This window comes from Melanerpes formicivorus, unplaced genomic scaffold (genome assembly GCF_026170545.1).
Source record: "Melanerpes formicivorus ecotype bairdi unplaced genomic scaffold, bMelFor1.0.p_v2 SCAF_1, whole genome shotgun sequence".
In the NCBI taxonomy this organism is placed as follows: Eukaryota; Metazoa; Chordata; class Aves; order Piciformes; family Picidae; genus Melanerpes; species Melanerpes formicivorus.
In genome coordinates, this window is record NW_027142353.1 from 41,058,270 (window position 1) to 41,074,528 (window position 16,259).

The window sequence follows — 16,259 nt, forward strand, 5'->3', positions numbered from 1 at the left end:
ACCTGATGCTCACAGAAAGCTGTTAATTTTCTCCCAAGGCATGTGCCAACAGACAGCTTGTTTTGATGCCTCCAAACCATGCTGGCAAATGTCTGCATCAGCAAGGAGCCAAGAGACTGGCCAGGTGGGGTGAGGGTGTATCTCCTGCTGCTGAATCAGTAAGCCGCCGTGGATCCTGAATGCCGTTGTGCTGTGCAAGGACAACGAGAGTGGCAGAAGTGGCTGAGCTCTGAAAAAAGCAATTATTTTATTTAACTGCACTTGATGAATGTTCTGCATACACTTTTGGTTTTTTTTTTTTTAAATCTCTGGATCTACTTTCCTTTTTGTAAAGTGTATGAGAAAAAGAGATTTCTGGAACTATTTACCTGAATGTTTGCTTTCTGTGTTGGCAGTCACTAATAATTTGTTTGCCTCAGATCTGAGGTGAAATCCTGCTGTTTGTTGTACAACACTGCAGTGGGGCCAGAAAGAGAAAATTCAGTGCTAAGCACTGAGGTAATGCTGTGCAAGCCTGTGAAATAAAACCCTCAGGTAATATGACAGTAAGCTAATAAATACATTAGTAGGCTGTTGAGGGAAGCCTCTGTGAACCACAGTGGTAAGGGCATCCAGCCCATTAACCTTCCAAGTATATAACCAAACATTTTTTTAAATGTGGCCATATTGAGTCCAGGGTGGGAGCATCTACTGTATGTGTAGAGAGAAGCCAGTGAAAATGCTTGAGAGGTGGTAATTGCCAATAGGAAGATGTATGATTTGTAAGGAACACCTAAAAGCTGCAAAAGGAGCTGTGAGCAAGCTGCCCATAAAAGAGCCCAGTGTGTGCTGTGCAGTCACTGGTGTGCAGCACTAGGCTGTGACACTTGAATAAAGGGTCTGTTTACAAGAGGCAACTGGAAACAAGAGTTTGGCTAGGGGAAAGGTGAGCAGTTAAGTTAATCCTGGTTCTAAGGCTCTGGTGGTGAGCCAGATTGTGCCTACCTGGTATATCCCCGTTCCCAGGAGAAGATACATGAGACTGAAGTAGTGTTAATATCACAGATCCCTACGGGAATGACCCAACCCATGTCAAAATGCAATCTATCACGGGCTGCTGAAGAGGAGAGCTGGCATTTACTAAGTGCCTTTTGCCTCACAGCTTCGGACCTGGAAGCCATACCATGGGCACAGGCAGCCACAGTAAAAAACTGCACGTGAAACTTCTGATGCTAGTTATTTGCCTTGTGCCTGTGGAAGATTTTGAGGCTTTGAGGTTACAGGAACAAAAGGAGGGCGCAGTATGCTCAAGGCCCAACGTTTCTGGATAACCTTGGAAACTGTTGCACAATCTGTGGAGAACGATCCCTAGCGCTGGAAGTCAGGGCCAAGGCTCAGTGGATGCCTAAACCGCAGTAAAGGAGAAAGCAGAAACCAAACTCTTTGGACGTCTCCAAGAAATGGAGAAACTACTGCCGAGAGAAATCTCTTCTCCCTGCTTCCCTGCAGCTCTTGGAGGGGGAGCCGAACTGTCCTAGCTCGAGCTGTTGTCCGCTGTCTGCGCTAGCTTCACAGCACTACACGGAGAGGATCCCAAAGGGCGCGCCCTCTGCAGGGATGGGGCGAGGTGGCCGCGCCCCTCCTCCAACGCTAGACAGGCCTGCCCGGTGGGGTGGGGAGCCCGCTCCTGGACAGGACACCCTGGACCCGGCTGCCCCTCAATCGGGCGGAGCGTAGCCGCCTCTCGCTATAAACGCGGCGGCGACAGCGGCGGGCCAGGACCTTTGGCTGCTCTGCTGAAACAGGTGGGGCCGGCGGGAAGTGTATCGTTACGGTTTTCTCTCGTGTGTGTGGTACGCCTACATTTACTTTCTTTCCTTTCTTTAGTTACTTCACGCACAAACGCACACATTTTTCTTTCCCTTCTCCCCGAATTTGCCGCCCGGCATGACAGCAGCTCGGGCTGCGCACAGAGCTGCAGGGTGTCCGTCGGCTTGCGCTGCGGGCCGGGCCGAGCCATGCTACGCTCCCCGCGGGCTTGGGCGGGAGGTGGTTGGACATGTGAGGGTCCTTCACTGGCAGTGAGCTGGCGGTCGGAGCAAGGAGCATAAATGCAGCCCGTGTGCTGTGCATTCTGTGCTCTGTACAGGTAAGTCCCCTCAAGACTGAACATGCGGCTCCGAGCAGACACGAACGCTGTTCTTAAGCACTCAGGGTTGATTTTATACGTGCTGGCCCTGGACCGACATGCGTAAACCAGAATAATTTTCCCCACAGATATGTCATCCATTAAGATTGAGTGCATCACCAAGGAGAACAACGAGATTGCGGAGTCGCCCGTCTGGGACGAGAAGGAAAGTTCACTGCTCTATGTAGACATCACGGGTAAAAAAGTGTGTCGCTGGAGCTCTGTCACCAACCAAGTGCAGGCCATCTCTGTGGGTAAGGAGGGGATCGAAAACCACCTTGCTGAACCTAAAAGTTGTGCATTCTGACTTGGTACATTATCCCTGCTGAACACAGGCAGGGCTTCTGTAGGTGATGCTGGATGGTGCTCGTCTTCTAGTGGAAATAGACCTTTCCCTAAAACCTGACCTTATTAGGCCAAAAAGAACACTGAGGCTTGTGCTGCACACAGAAGCTAAATGACAGTGATTGGGCAGGCTGGGGACTTTTCTAGGGATTTTGTGCTATTGGATTACATTTGATCTACATTTCTCCCTGTACATTGTTCATAACCTGCTCTTTTCTGCTCCCCCTGTCTCAGAGGGAAAGGGTCACCAAAACTCTCATTCTCTGGTGATATCCGTGGGAGTTTTCTTACTGATTTGAATGAGTAGTGTCCATAACATCATCTTTATTAGGAAAAAAAGAAATCCCATCATGATTTAAGAAGTTATTTTTGAAGGTAACAGTATTATTGGCTGGAGTATCGATAGTTCTAAATATTTATTCCAGAAAGGAAGAGCTATGCTAACTCTCATAAATAAGGAGTTTCATATTTACTTCTGGATATGATACCATAAATATTTGTCTGTCTGAAGACAGCTCCTTAAATGGTTTAAGTACTAGGATTTACCCTTTTCTCACATTCAGTAACACTTGGTAAAGAAATCACTTGCTTTCACCCACCCATAAGTTATTCACATTATTCACAATAAATTGACCTGGATTTATTTGCTCTTCAAATTACTGTAGCTACCAGTTTTAAAACGAGAGATGGCCTGATACTAATTTTGGAAACATTGCATCCCAAACATATTTCCTTTATTTCCTCTTACCTTAGCTGAGGGAGCATGCTTCTCCCTGCCGCCCCTTCCCGATTCAGACCTGCTCTCAAAGGTGTAATTTTTTACATGTAGTCTCTCTGGAGATGTAGAAGGGATAGTTGCTCAAGGAGCTACTCCTTTTTCTCTTTGTTTCTTCCCCTCCTCCCCCCCCCACCTTTCTGTTTCTTACGTTACAATAGTTACAATTTATAGCTGTGCCTTTGGGAAGACCGTGATTAAAAGACCAAAAAAACCCCTGAGCAACTAAAGAGTGAGTACCATATGATTAAAATAGCAGGTCGATGTCCAAAGTGAAAACTGAGAGAGAAGTTACTCATTACTAAAGCTTACAGAAAATTACAACATCCCCATGCTTGGCCACAACTTCAAATGCACTTTTCAACTCCACAGGGAAAATGCCATTACACAGAAAAACATGCCCGGGGGGGAACCTTATGGTTAATTTTCTGTTTGTTATTAAATGGTGTAAATACATCAGTTCCTGTGGATGCTGTTTAGCAAAACCCTTCTGGATAGCTGCAGACTGAGCTGGGTGAAAGGGCCAATATGTTCACTTACACTGTGTCTTTTCAGTGAAGAGCACAGTGGCTTTGTCCTTCTCACTAATTTGATACGCCCTTTTCCCCTGGGATGCATTGTTGGGAAGATGTAGGTAGTTATTCTTGTGTGTTAAATATTATCCCAGACTTTATTGCCCTGTTTACAGTTATTCTTTCTTATATTGCATCTGTTTGTAGGCTTTTACTAAAATGTTATCTTCACACTAATTTCTTTGATTTGCCCCCTTCCCCCCCCATTAATTCCTGTATAATAGCCTGCAGTTGAGGGTTTACTGCGTATTAAGTCAAATTAGTATAAGCTAATCATGGAGGATTTACTAATTTTTTGGTTTGCTTTAACTTTTGGAAAGCTCTTGCTACTCCTTGGTATGTTTTTGGTACTGCAAGAAGCGTGTCAGACCTACGTGACAGAGTGTGGTGTAGGGAGGTGGCTCTCCTGGCCGGTGTGACATGTCCTAGGGCAGAGATACTTTCTGCCACCGTGACTTATGACTGAAGAGCCACGTAGGGGCTGATTTACCCAGGAGCTCTGTGCTAAACAAACAGTTGCTCAATTGCAAACAGCAATTGATTTTTCCCTTGGTGTGGGGGGAGGACCCACACAACAACCTGCTGTAAAAAGCATCCATCAGAACCAGGTGCTACCACTCCTAGATGCAGTGGTGGTATTCAAGTTCCCTGAGATTATGTAACTGGGACTTGATGATCTTAGGCATCTTTTCCAACCTTCACGATTCTATGATTCTGTACGTCCCAAACTCATGATTCTCTTTGTAGCAACTTTCTGTATGCATTAAGTATGCTTTCTTTGCATGAGAGAATCTATTTCTATGTACTTAAATATCAGTTTTATTGGTGGAAAATTAGGTTATTTCTTTTGCCTGTGATTTCACTGAATTTGACATTACTGCTTGCATGTATGAAATGGGCAGAAAAGAAATCGCTCTGTGGCACATCCCTCTTTTTCATTTCACCCTTTTTCTAGGTGATCTTGTGGGCTCTGTAGCTCTCTGGAAATCTGGGCATTATGTCATCACCCTAGGAACCAAGTTTGCTGCTTTGAAATGGAAAGAGCAGGTGGTAACCACCATTACTCCAGTGGACAATGGCAAACCAAACACCCGATTCAATGATGGGAAAGTGGATCCTGCAGGGAGGTATTTCGCAGGTATGCTGGAGGTAGTTCTTTCCTTCTGCTCTTCTGTGAGGTTTTGTGGGAAGTTACATTCTGACCACACCTTTCTCAATATTTGAATGACTAAATAAAACATTTAGCAGAAATCACACTGCACACCAGTTCTACCACAGTTCAACAAAACCCCCAAAGGTCTGTGTTTTGTCATCTTCTGCTGTGAAAGCACTTTTGAAATCTACTTTTCTCTTTTCCTTTTAACTCTGTTTCTTCCTTGAATTTCTGAAGCCTCTACACTGATCCTATCTGCACACATGGACAGTGTGGCTATCGTCACAGCAAGTAGCTAGCACCAAACCTAGGGGAGAGCCTATTCACTCTGAACCTGCTTTCTCCCCTTTGTCTCTGCACAGGTACCATGCCTGACGAAGTTCACCCTCATATGATGGAAAGAAAACAGGGTGCTCTGTACACACTCTTCTCTGATCACTCAGTAGTGAAGCACTTCGATCAGGTGGACGTTTCTAATGGGCTGGACTGGTCACTGGATCATAAAACCTTCTTTTACATTGACAGTTTGTCATACTCGGTGGATGCCTTTGATTATGACCTCCAAACTGGAAAAATTAGTATGAATTGTTGTATTCTAAAGCTTTTGTGATGTTTGTTTCCATTCTGGTTATTATGCACAGATGATAAGAACTTTGGAAGCACTTCTTCAGAAGTTTAGAAAAAACCAGAAGCCATGTTAACATCCATGGGCACCTGCGTAGGTGCCTAGCTCAAACTAGCCAGAGGCTGTTATGAATATTATAAAGTATTTAAATTGAGTGGCAGAGTTTGAACAGTACTCCAGACTACTGTTGCTAAACACAGAGTGTATCTGATCTTCCTGTGTAAAAAGGGCAAAACGTTTCTTGTATGGCTAGATTTCTGTGGCTGCATGCTGCTTATCACTGATAGCGTAGGCAAAGGAAGAGGAAGCTTGGAGTCTTGTGCAAAACCTCGGCTAGCTTATCTAGATTTTTCACCATTTTGGTTTGTAAAGCAGAAGCCCCTAAATGAAGATTGTGCAGATAGAATTAAGAAACAGCCAAAAACCAGTAACTCAAAACGACTTCCTTTATTTATTTTAACAAAACAAAACAACCCCTTAAGGGCTTCTACAATCCTGGGTGAAAAAAAAAACCAAACAAATTCCAGTGGCTTGGACTGGTAATGTGCTTTGGAACACACAGACTGCACTATTTGGCTTTAAAATAACCAAGTAGATTTGATACTTATTTTTCCAACAGTGAATTTTAGGTGCAGCATCTTGTCTCAGAGTCTCTCTGCCACAGCTTACAACTGATTTTTTTCTTCAGGAAATAGGGTGGTTCTCTCCTCTCTCTCCTGCACTTTGCTCACTCTCTTTCTGTGGGCAATCTGACAGTCCCCAGGAGCAGAAAGGAAGCTCATTACAAATATTGCTACATATGAGGAACATTGAAGTTGTCAGAGCATAAAATAAACGATACTAGAAAGTTGGTTTTAATTTCCTCTAATAACATTTGATAAAAGTTCAGGGAGAGTTGTTTGTTTTAAGGCTGACAGTATTTCTTTGAAGTTGATGCTTTTTCTAACTCTGTGTTTATAGAAACCCTCAGTTGATATATCTGAAGGTCAGTTTTGTGTCGGAACAATGATTATTGGCATGTTCCAGCAATCCGTTTAAAAATTCTTCAGTTCTCTGTCTGGAAGTTTGAAATAATAACCTATGCTTGAAATAATCCAAACTGCTTTTAGGACAAATAATTAATTTCCTGAATATATATGACATTAATTTATTCAGCTATTCATCTAATACTGAAAGCATGGAGCGTGAGGGGTGCACTATAAAAGAGCACCAGAAAAAAGGGTTATACTTTCAATGGATAGAAACTGATCCACAGGCTTTTTCACACTGAGAAACAGCTGTCTCAGGAAAGAAACAGGGCAGCAGACGTGATTTATTTCTTTCACATGAAAAAAAACTTAGGACTTCAGCACAGCTTTTGAAAATAATTGTTCAAATAACTCTGCTGGGCTGTCACTAACAAGAATTTTCACAACTGTCTCACTCAGTTTTGTTGTGATTTTCCTGCCCTGCAGGCAATCGCAGAAGTGTGTACAAACTGGAAAAAGAGGAGAACATTCCTGATGGGATGTGCATCGATACCGAAGGCAAGCTCTGGGTAGCTTGTTACAATGGTGGGAGAGTGATTCGTCTTGACCCTGAGACAGGTACGTCTTTGCAAAGGGTACACTGGCATTCTGTGTTGTGGGAGGTGGCATTTTTGCCCCCACAGAAATGGTATATGTGCTCTCTATAAAATACTGCTCATTTTGTTTTGTTACGTCTCCCTGCTTTTAAAAGCTGGCATTGTAAATAAGTTTCCTTTGTTCCCAGTCCCTCTTATGTTGGAAAAGGTAAAGCTGCTGAGGAGATTACCATTATACTTGTGAATTCTTTGAGTTAGCATACTCTTGCCTCCTCCAAACTTAAGAGCATTGATAACTTAAGAGAATTGATAAATGATGTAGAGGAAAATTAATAAGCCATGAAATGGTAAAGATGACTTAAGCCATAGCGTATTGTGCTGGGCAGTAAACTGAGGTTAATACAAGTCCTACATGACACTGATGCCAGCAACGTTTTAGCTGTCATTGAGAATTATTTAAACAATACATTTTGTAATAATAATTATTTTTAAAAAGGACTTAATGAATTCCACAGCATTTTATCACCCCCACAGTAATGTCTTGGGTGTGCCCATTGTCTGAGCCTGTCATTTATTGCTAATCTCATCTGGACTTTCGTGGTTTGTGAGGCCTGATTTACTCTGGGTGAAAAAAACAAAACAAAACATTTAAAGCACTTTTGGAGTACTGAACCACAAGGGGCCAGAGGATGAGAATAGGAGAGTGATTTTGGCAGACCCCAGACAGCACAGGTTTGCATAATGCAGCCTAAGAGCAACTGCACTGGGTTGCATTTGGGGTACCTTGAAGCCAGGTCTAGCCCTAACAGAAGTCCTGGGGTTTTGTGAAGCTTCATATTCAGGGATGCCCACATCCTTTGACAAGTCCTTCCTCTGGAATGTACAGCAGATCCTGGCATACGTGCACCAAATGGGTCAGGCTGCAGCCTCTGTTCTGACTCCTTCAGAACTTCTTACTTAAGGCTCAGGCTGTGATTTTTCCTCTTCAATTTGTTCCTGTACAAGGTCTTGCCAAGCCGTGGGACTTCCTCCTGTCTGCACCTCAACCCTAGTAGGAGGAAAGTGCATCTGGGAGATCTCAGGAGCTCTGGAATCTATTTCTGGTCCCATGTGCTTGCCCTTTGGTGGGAAGAGCACTCCTTGGTGATATCCAGTAGCTTTTTGAATACCTTCCTGGACAGCGGACTCTGCCATTTTTCCTCTCTGATTCACTGTTTCTACCTTTTTTCCTCCCTGGCCTCCATCTGCTTTCTTTGTTTCACTTGTTTCCCCTTTCTTCCTCCCTTTTGGAAGCGTTTTCTTGAAAGAAAGGTGAAGGGAATTAGTGTCCGTAAGCAGATGCATAGGGAGACTAGGAATATTGATAGCAGGGTACATGTGCCTAATGAGCTCCCAGTCTCTTAACTCTGCTCAGATCAGGGTCTTTCAGACCTGGAAGTGATTTTGACGTATCAAAAAGTGCCAGTGGATTTCTCTTCTGTGAACCTTTTTTGTCCCTTACTCACATAAAACTGCAGTGAACAGTAGCAAGAAGTACTGCAGTTTAAGCGTCCATGTCAAAAAGAGTTACCTTCTTCATGAATATCTGCTGATCTGCCCTTTCTGCACTATCATTCTAAAGTAATATCTAAAATCTGTGATTTGCTGACTTTTGAGTGACTTTAACCATTTAGGGAGCTAACCCAGATAGGTTTGAAGAGAACTCCACGAAAGCCTGTCTTGTGATGCACAAGTATCTATGAACTGTGGCTCGACCAGACTGTCAGCCATTTGCAGATAAATCCACAGATAGCAAGCACATCTAAAGCATGTGAGGGATTTTCAGGTTTCCTGGACAGCAAACCTTGGGCTGCTTTTTTAAGGGCATGGGTGACAAAACTTGTTTGTTTGGCATCTTTTCTAAGTTGTGGGTTTTGAGGTTCAGGGTGAAGCTGTCTTTAGCTTTAGGATGTGCTGCAGAGAAAGGGTAGGTGCAGGCTGGACCATAGGAGGTTCTACATAAACATGAAGAAAAACTTCTGTTGTGAGGGTAACAGAACACTGGACCAGGCTGCCAGAGAGGTTGTGCAGTCTCCTTCTCTGGAGACATTCAAAACCCACCTGGATGGTTCCTGTGTGACCTGTGATTCTGCTCTGGCAGGGGGCGGGGTTGAACTAGATGATCTTTCAAGGTCTGTTCCAACCTCTAACATACTGTGATTCTATGTGAACAGGTAGGTCTTCTTTCCCAGTTTTCTAGATACTTTGAAAAACCTGGGGGAAAAAAAAACAGTTAATCAGACAAGCAAATAACCTCTGACAATATAAATGCTGTAAATACTGTTACACCAGGTTTGATGTTCTTTTGGGGTTTTTTTATACTTCAGCCATTTTGGGTCAAAATGTGTGCCAAATAAGCTTCTTATACAGCATCAGGAATCTCAGAGTCCTCAAACTATCCAGGCTATTACATACAAGAGGCTCTCACCACTGCTCACTTGCTGTTTTCTTTTATTTATTTTGTAATTAAAAGAGATTTTTAAAGTATGAAGCCCTCATGTAATGGCTGTCAGTAAAGCAAAGACAAGTCACTCATCCCTCTCAGTCCTGGTTACATGCATGCTAGCAAGTAAAATGGATCAGCAAGTAAAATACATCAGGCAATTTTCTTCAGTCCTCTACCATACTGTATCTTATTTCGTACAGCCAGACTGTTTTCCTGCACCAAGGAAGAGCCCAGACTATCATTTGAGGTGCAGCATACCCAACTAGATGGGCCAAAAAAGTTGGTGAGGGGTTTGGAACACAAGCCCTATGAGGAAAGACTGAGGGAGCTGGGATTGCTCAGCCTGGAGAGGAGGAGGCTCAGGGGTGACCTTATCACTCTCTACAACTACCTGAAGGGAGATTGTAGACAGGCGGATGTTGGTCTCTTCTCCCAGGCAGCCAGTACCAGAACAAGAGGACACAGTCTCAGGCTGTGCCAGGGGAGGTTTAGGTTGGATGTTAGGAAGAAGTTCTATACAGAGAGGGTGATTGCCCATTGGAATGGGCTGCCTGGGGAGGTGGTGGAGCTGCCGTCATTGGAGGTTTTCAGGAGGAGACTTGATGGGGTGCTTGGTGCCATGGGTTAGTTGTTTAGGTGAGTTGGATTGGTTGATGGGTTGGACGCAATGATCTTGAAGGTCTCTTCCAACCTGGTTTATTCTGAATAAATGAAATGTCCCTCTAAATAAATTTTAAATAAAACTGGGCCAGGACTGCACCAACAGCTTAATAATGTGGCCCTGCTTTTACTGGTGTTTACGACCCGTTTGGTGTTGTGGTACAGGTGAAGCTGATTGGTTTGTGCTTTGGGCAGTTCACTGCAATGCTGCCATGTCATTGCAAGGCACCAAGGTACAGTTTGTTGAGTGAGGCTAAAGGTTTTAAAGACAGGTGCTTGCTTTGATGAGCACCTCCTGGGAAAAAGTGTTCATACAATATTTCTTATATCATGTCTGAAGTTAGTATCATAGTATCAGAGTGAGAAGGGACCACAAGGATCATCTAGTTCCAACCCCCCTACCATGGGCAGGGACAACCCACACTAGACCAGGCTGGCCAGAGCCTTGTCCAGCCTGGTCTTAAACACCTCCAGGGACAGCACCCCAACCACCTCCCTGAACAACCCTTTCCAGTGCTTCACTGCTCTCATGGTGAAGAACTTCCTCCTCACATCCAGCCTGAATCTCTCCACCTGCAGCTTCATTCCATTCCCCCTAGTCCTATCACTGCCTGAGATCCTGAGAAGTCCCTCCCCAGCCTTCCTGTAGGCCCCCTTCAGATACTGGAAGGCCACAATTAAGTCACCTCGGAGCCTTCTCTTCTCCAGACTGAACAGCCCCAACTTTGGTTAACCAAAAAGAAGTTAACCAAAACCCTCTCACAGATGTTAAGTGGGCCACATTTTCCACTTCTTTTTTTTTTTTTTGTTACATTTTCTCTGCTCCTTGTAGGGTTTCCAACATCAAAGTTCTCTCCTGCAATTTCAGCACATTGCTAAATAGTTACTTCCCATAAAGAAACCAAGCCAACATGTGCAATTGAAGGGGCGGGGGTGAGAAATTACATGATATGGTGGCTCTGAGCAACCTGATCTCATGTGAGGTGTCCCTGCCCATGGCAGGGGGGTTGGAACTAGACGATCCTTGGGGTCCCTTCCAACCCTAACAATTCTGTGCTTTAGCATGTTTCTGGAAAGAGAAATTCAGTTGTAGATAAATAAAATAAGCCTGATGAGTACAAGCATTTAGTGACCATAATTAGGAGGAACTTCAGAAAAATCTGCTGTAAGGTGTCTTGACAGCCTTCTGGTTAAGGCTGGAGGCAGGCAGTCTGTTGACTGGCATTATGATGGTCTTTGTTGGTATAATAAATACATAATAATGTTTGTGGTAGTGCTATTTTCTTGTGAACTTCAGACATGTCTTTTGATCCCTATTTCATGCAAGCTTGATTAGAAAGGTTATTGAAACTTTAGGAAAAGCTTCTAGGAATTACATCTTCCTTGACTGCAGGCAGTAGAAGTGTAGCACAAGGTACGCCTCAATAGACCTGCATGAGGTCTGCTTGCTCCAGGCTTTCTTTGTAGTTAGAAGTGGGAAAGTCAGCACGTCTAGGGCATGATTCATGTGACCTATTTTAATGAGGAATTGTCTCCCATTTCCATTGATTGCATGAGCAGCCTTGATGATGAGCTCAGATATGGATGTCTGTGCTGTGGCTGTTAGCATTTAATTAGAGGACAGGCTGGGATTAGGAGTAGACTTTGTTTGTGATGGTAAGTGAGACTTGTCAAATGATACATTGTCAGCAATGTGGTTTACAGAAATCTTAATTTCTCCCCGTCACAGTGCTCATCACTGTGCTGGAAGTCATCATGAGACCTCCTCCCTGCCCTGGTACCTGCTTTTGTGAAACATCTGGTTCCGTGGTGGTTATTCAGAATAATTTGCTTACATTTCTTGTCATAAGCAGACAAACAGGCAATGGCATGCATGTTTTTATTCCAGGGAAAAGACTCCAGACTCTGAAACTTCCCGTTGACAAGACAACTTCTTGCTGTTTTGGAGGAAAGGATTATTCAGAAATGTATGTGACTTCTGCCAGTGTTGAGATGGATAAAGAATATCTTGCACGACAACCGCAGGCTGGCAGGATTTTTAAGGTGAATAGTACTTTTTCCTGTCACTTCAGAAGGCTTTTTTTTTTTTCCTCTCCTGCATTTTTCAGGTAGTAAAACAGTTGGAGTGGTAGGAAGAAGGAAAAGGGTTAGAACATCACTGTCGTGGGTCACAATCAGTAATATATGTTGTTTGTATTTTTGGCTCCTGTTGCAGGATAAAAAATGTTAAACAGATTTAAAGATCTGAAAATACTTTTGGGGTTTAAAATTTGTAACAATCCTGATACTTAAAATTTTCTGTGCCACTCCCAACATGGTTTAAGTTTTCTATTTATTAATGGAGAGAATGTGTAAATGCTCCTGTGTTAATCTACGGCAGATAAAAACATCAGCTTTTATTTGCTTTCTGGTTAGTCAGCTGTAACTAAATTATCTCTTTAAAAATATGTCACCATGGGATTTGTTCTAAGGCCCTGCTGTATGTGTGCATACTGAAGGTTACACTGTGAGCTGCAAAACTGAGGCTTAGTGATATCTGAGAAGAGGCTTTTGGGGCATATAGACTCTGGCCTGCAATTACTGAGCTTTAGAGAAAGAGAATAGGTTGAAGTTCCTGGCTGTGATGAGCTGCTGTGTGCAAAATGTAATAGGATGTCAAGTTGGAGGACAGTCCTTTTCTAAATTAAAGCATGTCTAGGTGTGAAAGAAAAGCATCTGTCTGACAGTGGTGAATTATTGCACTAATTTTTTTTTCTCCTCTCTCTCTGTTTTAATAGATAACAGGGCTGGGGGTGAAAGGAGTTCCACCGTATCCATTTGCAGGTTAAATGTACACTCTTCAGAATGGATTAGAGAAGCCTGATGTAAGCAAGACAAGTCAGAAGATCTTATTCTGGCCTTCAGCATCTTTTAGCTTTGAAATCATAACACAATTATCTCATCAGGAAAGCATCAAACACTGATGAAATACATGAAATACTTTTAAAACAGATGTAGGTTTTTTCCCCCTTTAAATTCCAATATTTTAAATGCTTGATAATGCTTTTTCTGTTGTGCTAAAAATATTCTCACCCTGATAAACTAATTAATATTGCACATTGCTTTTGTGATTAAATAATGTTTTAATATATCTTCTTTTTGTTTTTTATTCTCCCATCTCATTTGCAATTTATGCTTGTACTGTTTCTTTTACCTATTTCCAAAGTTCCTTATAGGATATCCATTTCATAGTTTCATAGTTTCATTCAGGGTTGGAAGGGACCACAAGGATCATCTAGTTCCAACCCCCCTGCCATGGGCAGGGACACCCCACACTAGATCAGGCTGGACAGAGCCTCATCCAGCCTGGTCTTAAACACCCCCAGGGACGGGGCCTCAACCACCTCCCTGGACAACACATTCCAGGGTTTCACCACAGTCATGGTGAAGAACCTCCTCCTCACATCTAGCCTGAATCTCCCCACCTCCAGCTTCATTCCATTCCCCCTAGTCCTATCACTACCTGATATCCTGAGAAGTCCTTCCCCAGCCTTCCTGTAGGCCCCCTTCAGATACTGGAAGGCCACAATTAGGTCACCTCGGAGCCTTCTCTTCTGCAGACTGAACAGCCCCAACTCCTTCAGTCTGCCCTCATAGGAGAGGTGCTCCAGCCCTCTGATCTTCCTTGTGGCCCTTCTCTGGACACGTTCCAGCACCTCCACATCCCTCTTGTAATAGGGGCTCCAGAACTGGACACAGTACTCCAGGTGGGGTCTCACCAGGGCTGAGTAGAGGGGGAGGATCACCTCCCTCGACCTGCTAGCCACACTTCTCCTGATGCAGCCCAGGATCTGATTGGCTTTGCGGGCTGCAAGTGCACACTGAGAGCTCATGTTGAGCTTTTTGTCCACCAGCACCCCCAAGTCTCTCTCCTCAGGGCTACTTTCCAGCCAGTCACTGCCCAGCCTGTATTTGTGCCTGGGATTGCCTCGACCCAGATGCAGGACCCTGCACTTGCTCTTGTTGAACTTCATGAGGTTGGCCTGTGCCCACCTCTCCAGCCTGTCAAGGTCCCTCTGGATGGCCTCCCTTCCCTCCAGCGTGTCTGCTGCACCACACAGCTTGGTGTCATCAGCAAACTTGCTGAGGGTGCACTCAATGCCACTGTCCATGTCCCCCACAAAGATGTTGAATAAGACAGGTCCCAGGACTGATCCCTGAGGGACTCCGCTTGTCACTGGCCTCCACTGGGACATGGAGCCATTGATAGCCACTCTTTGGGTGAGGCCATCAAGCCAGTTCCTTATCCATCTAGTGGTCCACCCATCAAACCCATGTGTCACCAGTTTGGAGACCAGGATGTGGTGTGGGACAGTGTCGAAGGCTTTGCTCAGGTCCAGGTAAACGACATCAGTTGCTCACCCCTCATCTATTAATTTTGTCACCTGCTCATAGAAGGCCACCAGGTTGGTCAGGCAGGATTTGCCCTTGGCAAAGCCATGCTGACTGTTCCCAATCACCTCTTCACTATTCTTTTGAGCGAGTAGTGACTCCAGGAGGATCTGCTCCATGATCTTTCCAGGCACAGAGGTGAGACTGACTGGCCTGTAGTTCCCTGGTTCCTCCTTCTTGCCCTTTTTGAAGATGGGGGCAATGTTTCCCCTTTTCCAGGCTGTGGGGACTTCACCAGACTGCCAGGACTTTTGAAATATAATAGAGAGGGGTTCAGCAACCTCATCTGCCAGTTCTCTCAGTACCCGTGGGTGTATCCCGTCGGGTCCCATGGACTTGAACACTTTCAGGTTCTTCAGATGATCACGAACCTGATCTGCACTTACAATGGGCAGTTCTTCCTCCCCGTCCCTGGCTTTGACTTCCATAACATCACTGCTGCTTTAACCGGGACATGTTTGTCCCATGATGTTCTCAGCACCAGACAGAAATGGGTTCAGGAGCTGGATTCTGGAACTGGATTCAGGAACTCATGGACTGGGAGTGAATGTAGAACAGAGTCCTCTCCAGATGCTAGCCATAGAATCATTTAGGTTGGAAAAGACCTTCAAGATTGTTGACTCCAACTGTTAACCCTAGTCTTTTCCAACCTTATTGATTCTGTGATTCTTCCAAGTCCACCACTAGCCATATCCCCAGGCACCACATCTACACAGCTTTTAAATGTGTCCAGGGGTTGTAGCTCAACCCCCTTCCTGGGCAGCCTGTTCCAATGCCTGATAACACTCCCAGTGAAAAAATTTTTCCTAATGTCCAGCCTAAACCTCCCCAGGTGCAGCTTGAGGCCATTCCTTCTTCTATCACTAGTTACCTGGGAGAAGACACCAGCACCTACTTCACAACAACCTCCCCTCAGGTAGCTGTAGAGCGTGATGAGGTCTCTCCACAGCTTCCTTTTCTCCAGACTAAACAACCCCAGTTCCCTCAGCTGTTCTTCATAAGACTTGTGCTCTAGGGCCTTTACCAGCTTAGCTGTTCCTCTCCAGCATCTCAATGTCTTGCTTGTATTGAGGTGCCCAGAACCGAGCACAATGCTCAAGGTGTAGCTTCACCAATGCAGAATACAGAGGGATGATCACCTCTCTGTTCCTTCTTGCCACACTAGTTCTAATACAAGCCAGGATGGTGCTGACAAAGTGAGCTTAATTCTCAGGGTCCCTCAGCTCTATACTGAATATGACATATATGGACTACAATACCTTGCTGGTTAGTTTTGGGTCATCTGAAATGTCTGCTTCTCTGCAGGTGCAGCCTTTTACTCTGCAGCCCCAATGTACACAAGACTTAACAGTGACCTTGGTCTGCATTCTAATCCTAGGCACTAACTAGAAACATTGAGTGCTACCACTGCTAGAAGCAGACACTGTCTGCAAAACCCTACCACTGAGTTCAGAAAGTGGAGTTATTCAGAAGAGACTAAGC

General features: G+C 44.4%; 1 protein-coding gene across 2 annotated transcripts; it reads left to right on the top strand.

Moving 5' to 3' along the window:
• Positions 1-1,694: 1,694 nt before the first annotated feature.
• Positions 1,695-13,476, top strand: RGN (regucalcin). Of its 2 annotated transcripts, none has more exons than XM_068141047.1 (7): positions 1,695-1,784; positions 2,257-2,421; positions 4,815-4,997; positions 5,375-5,590; positions 7,092-7,223; positions 12,235-12,389; positions 13,124-13,476. In XM_068141047.1, the coding sequence occupies exons 2-7, from the start codon at positions 2,259-2,261 to the stop codon at positions 13,172-13,174; spliced, it is 900 nt and encodes a 299-aa protein (XP_067997148.1). In that variant the 5' UTR covers positions 1,695-1,784; positions 2,257-2,258; the 3' UTR covers positions 13,175-13,476. The 2 variants fall into 2 exon arrangements, with proteins under 2 accessions (XP_067997148.1, XP_067997139.1); XM_068141038.1 differs by having other exon boundaries at positions 1,727-1,832.
• Positions 13,477-16,259: the final 2,783 nt, after the last annotated feature.

Bases quoted from the DNA above. Each gene is read 5' to 3' on its own strand.
- RGN (XM_068141047.1), top strand. From the start codon at position 2,259: ATGTCATCCATTAAGATTGAGTGCATCACCAAGGAGAACAACGAGATT. The intron at 4,998-5,374 runs GTATGCTGGAGG...GTCTCTGCACAG, and splicing joins TGCAGGGAGGTATTTCGCAG to GTACCATGCCTGACGAAGTT. The intron at 12,390-13,123 runs GTGAATAGTACT...CTGTTTTAATAG, and splicing joins AGGCTGGCAGGATTTTTAAG to ATAACAGGGCTGGGGGTGAA.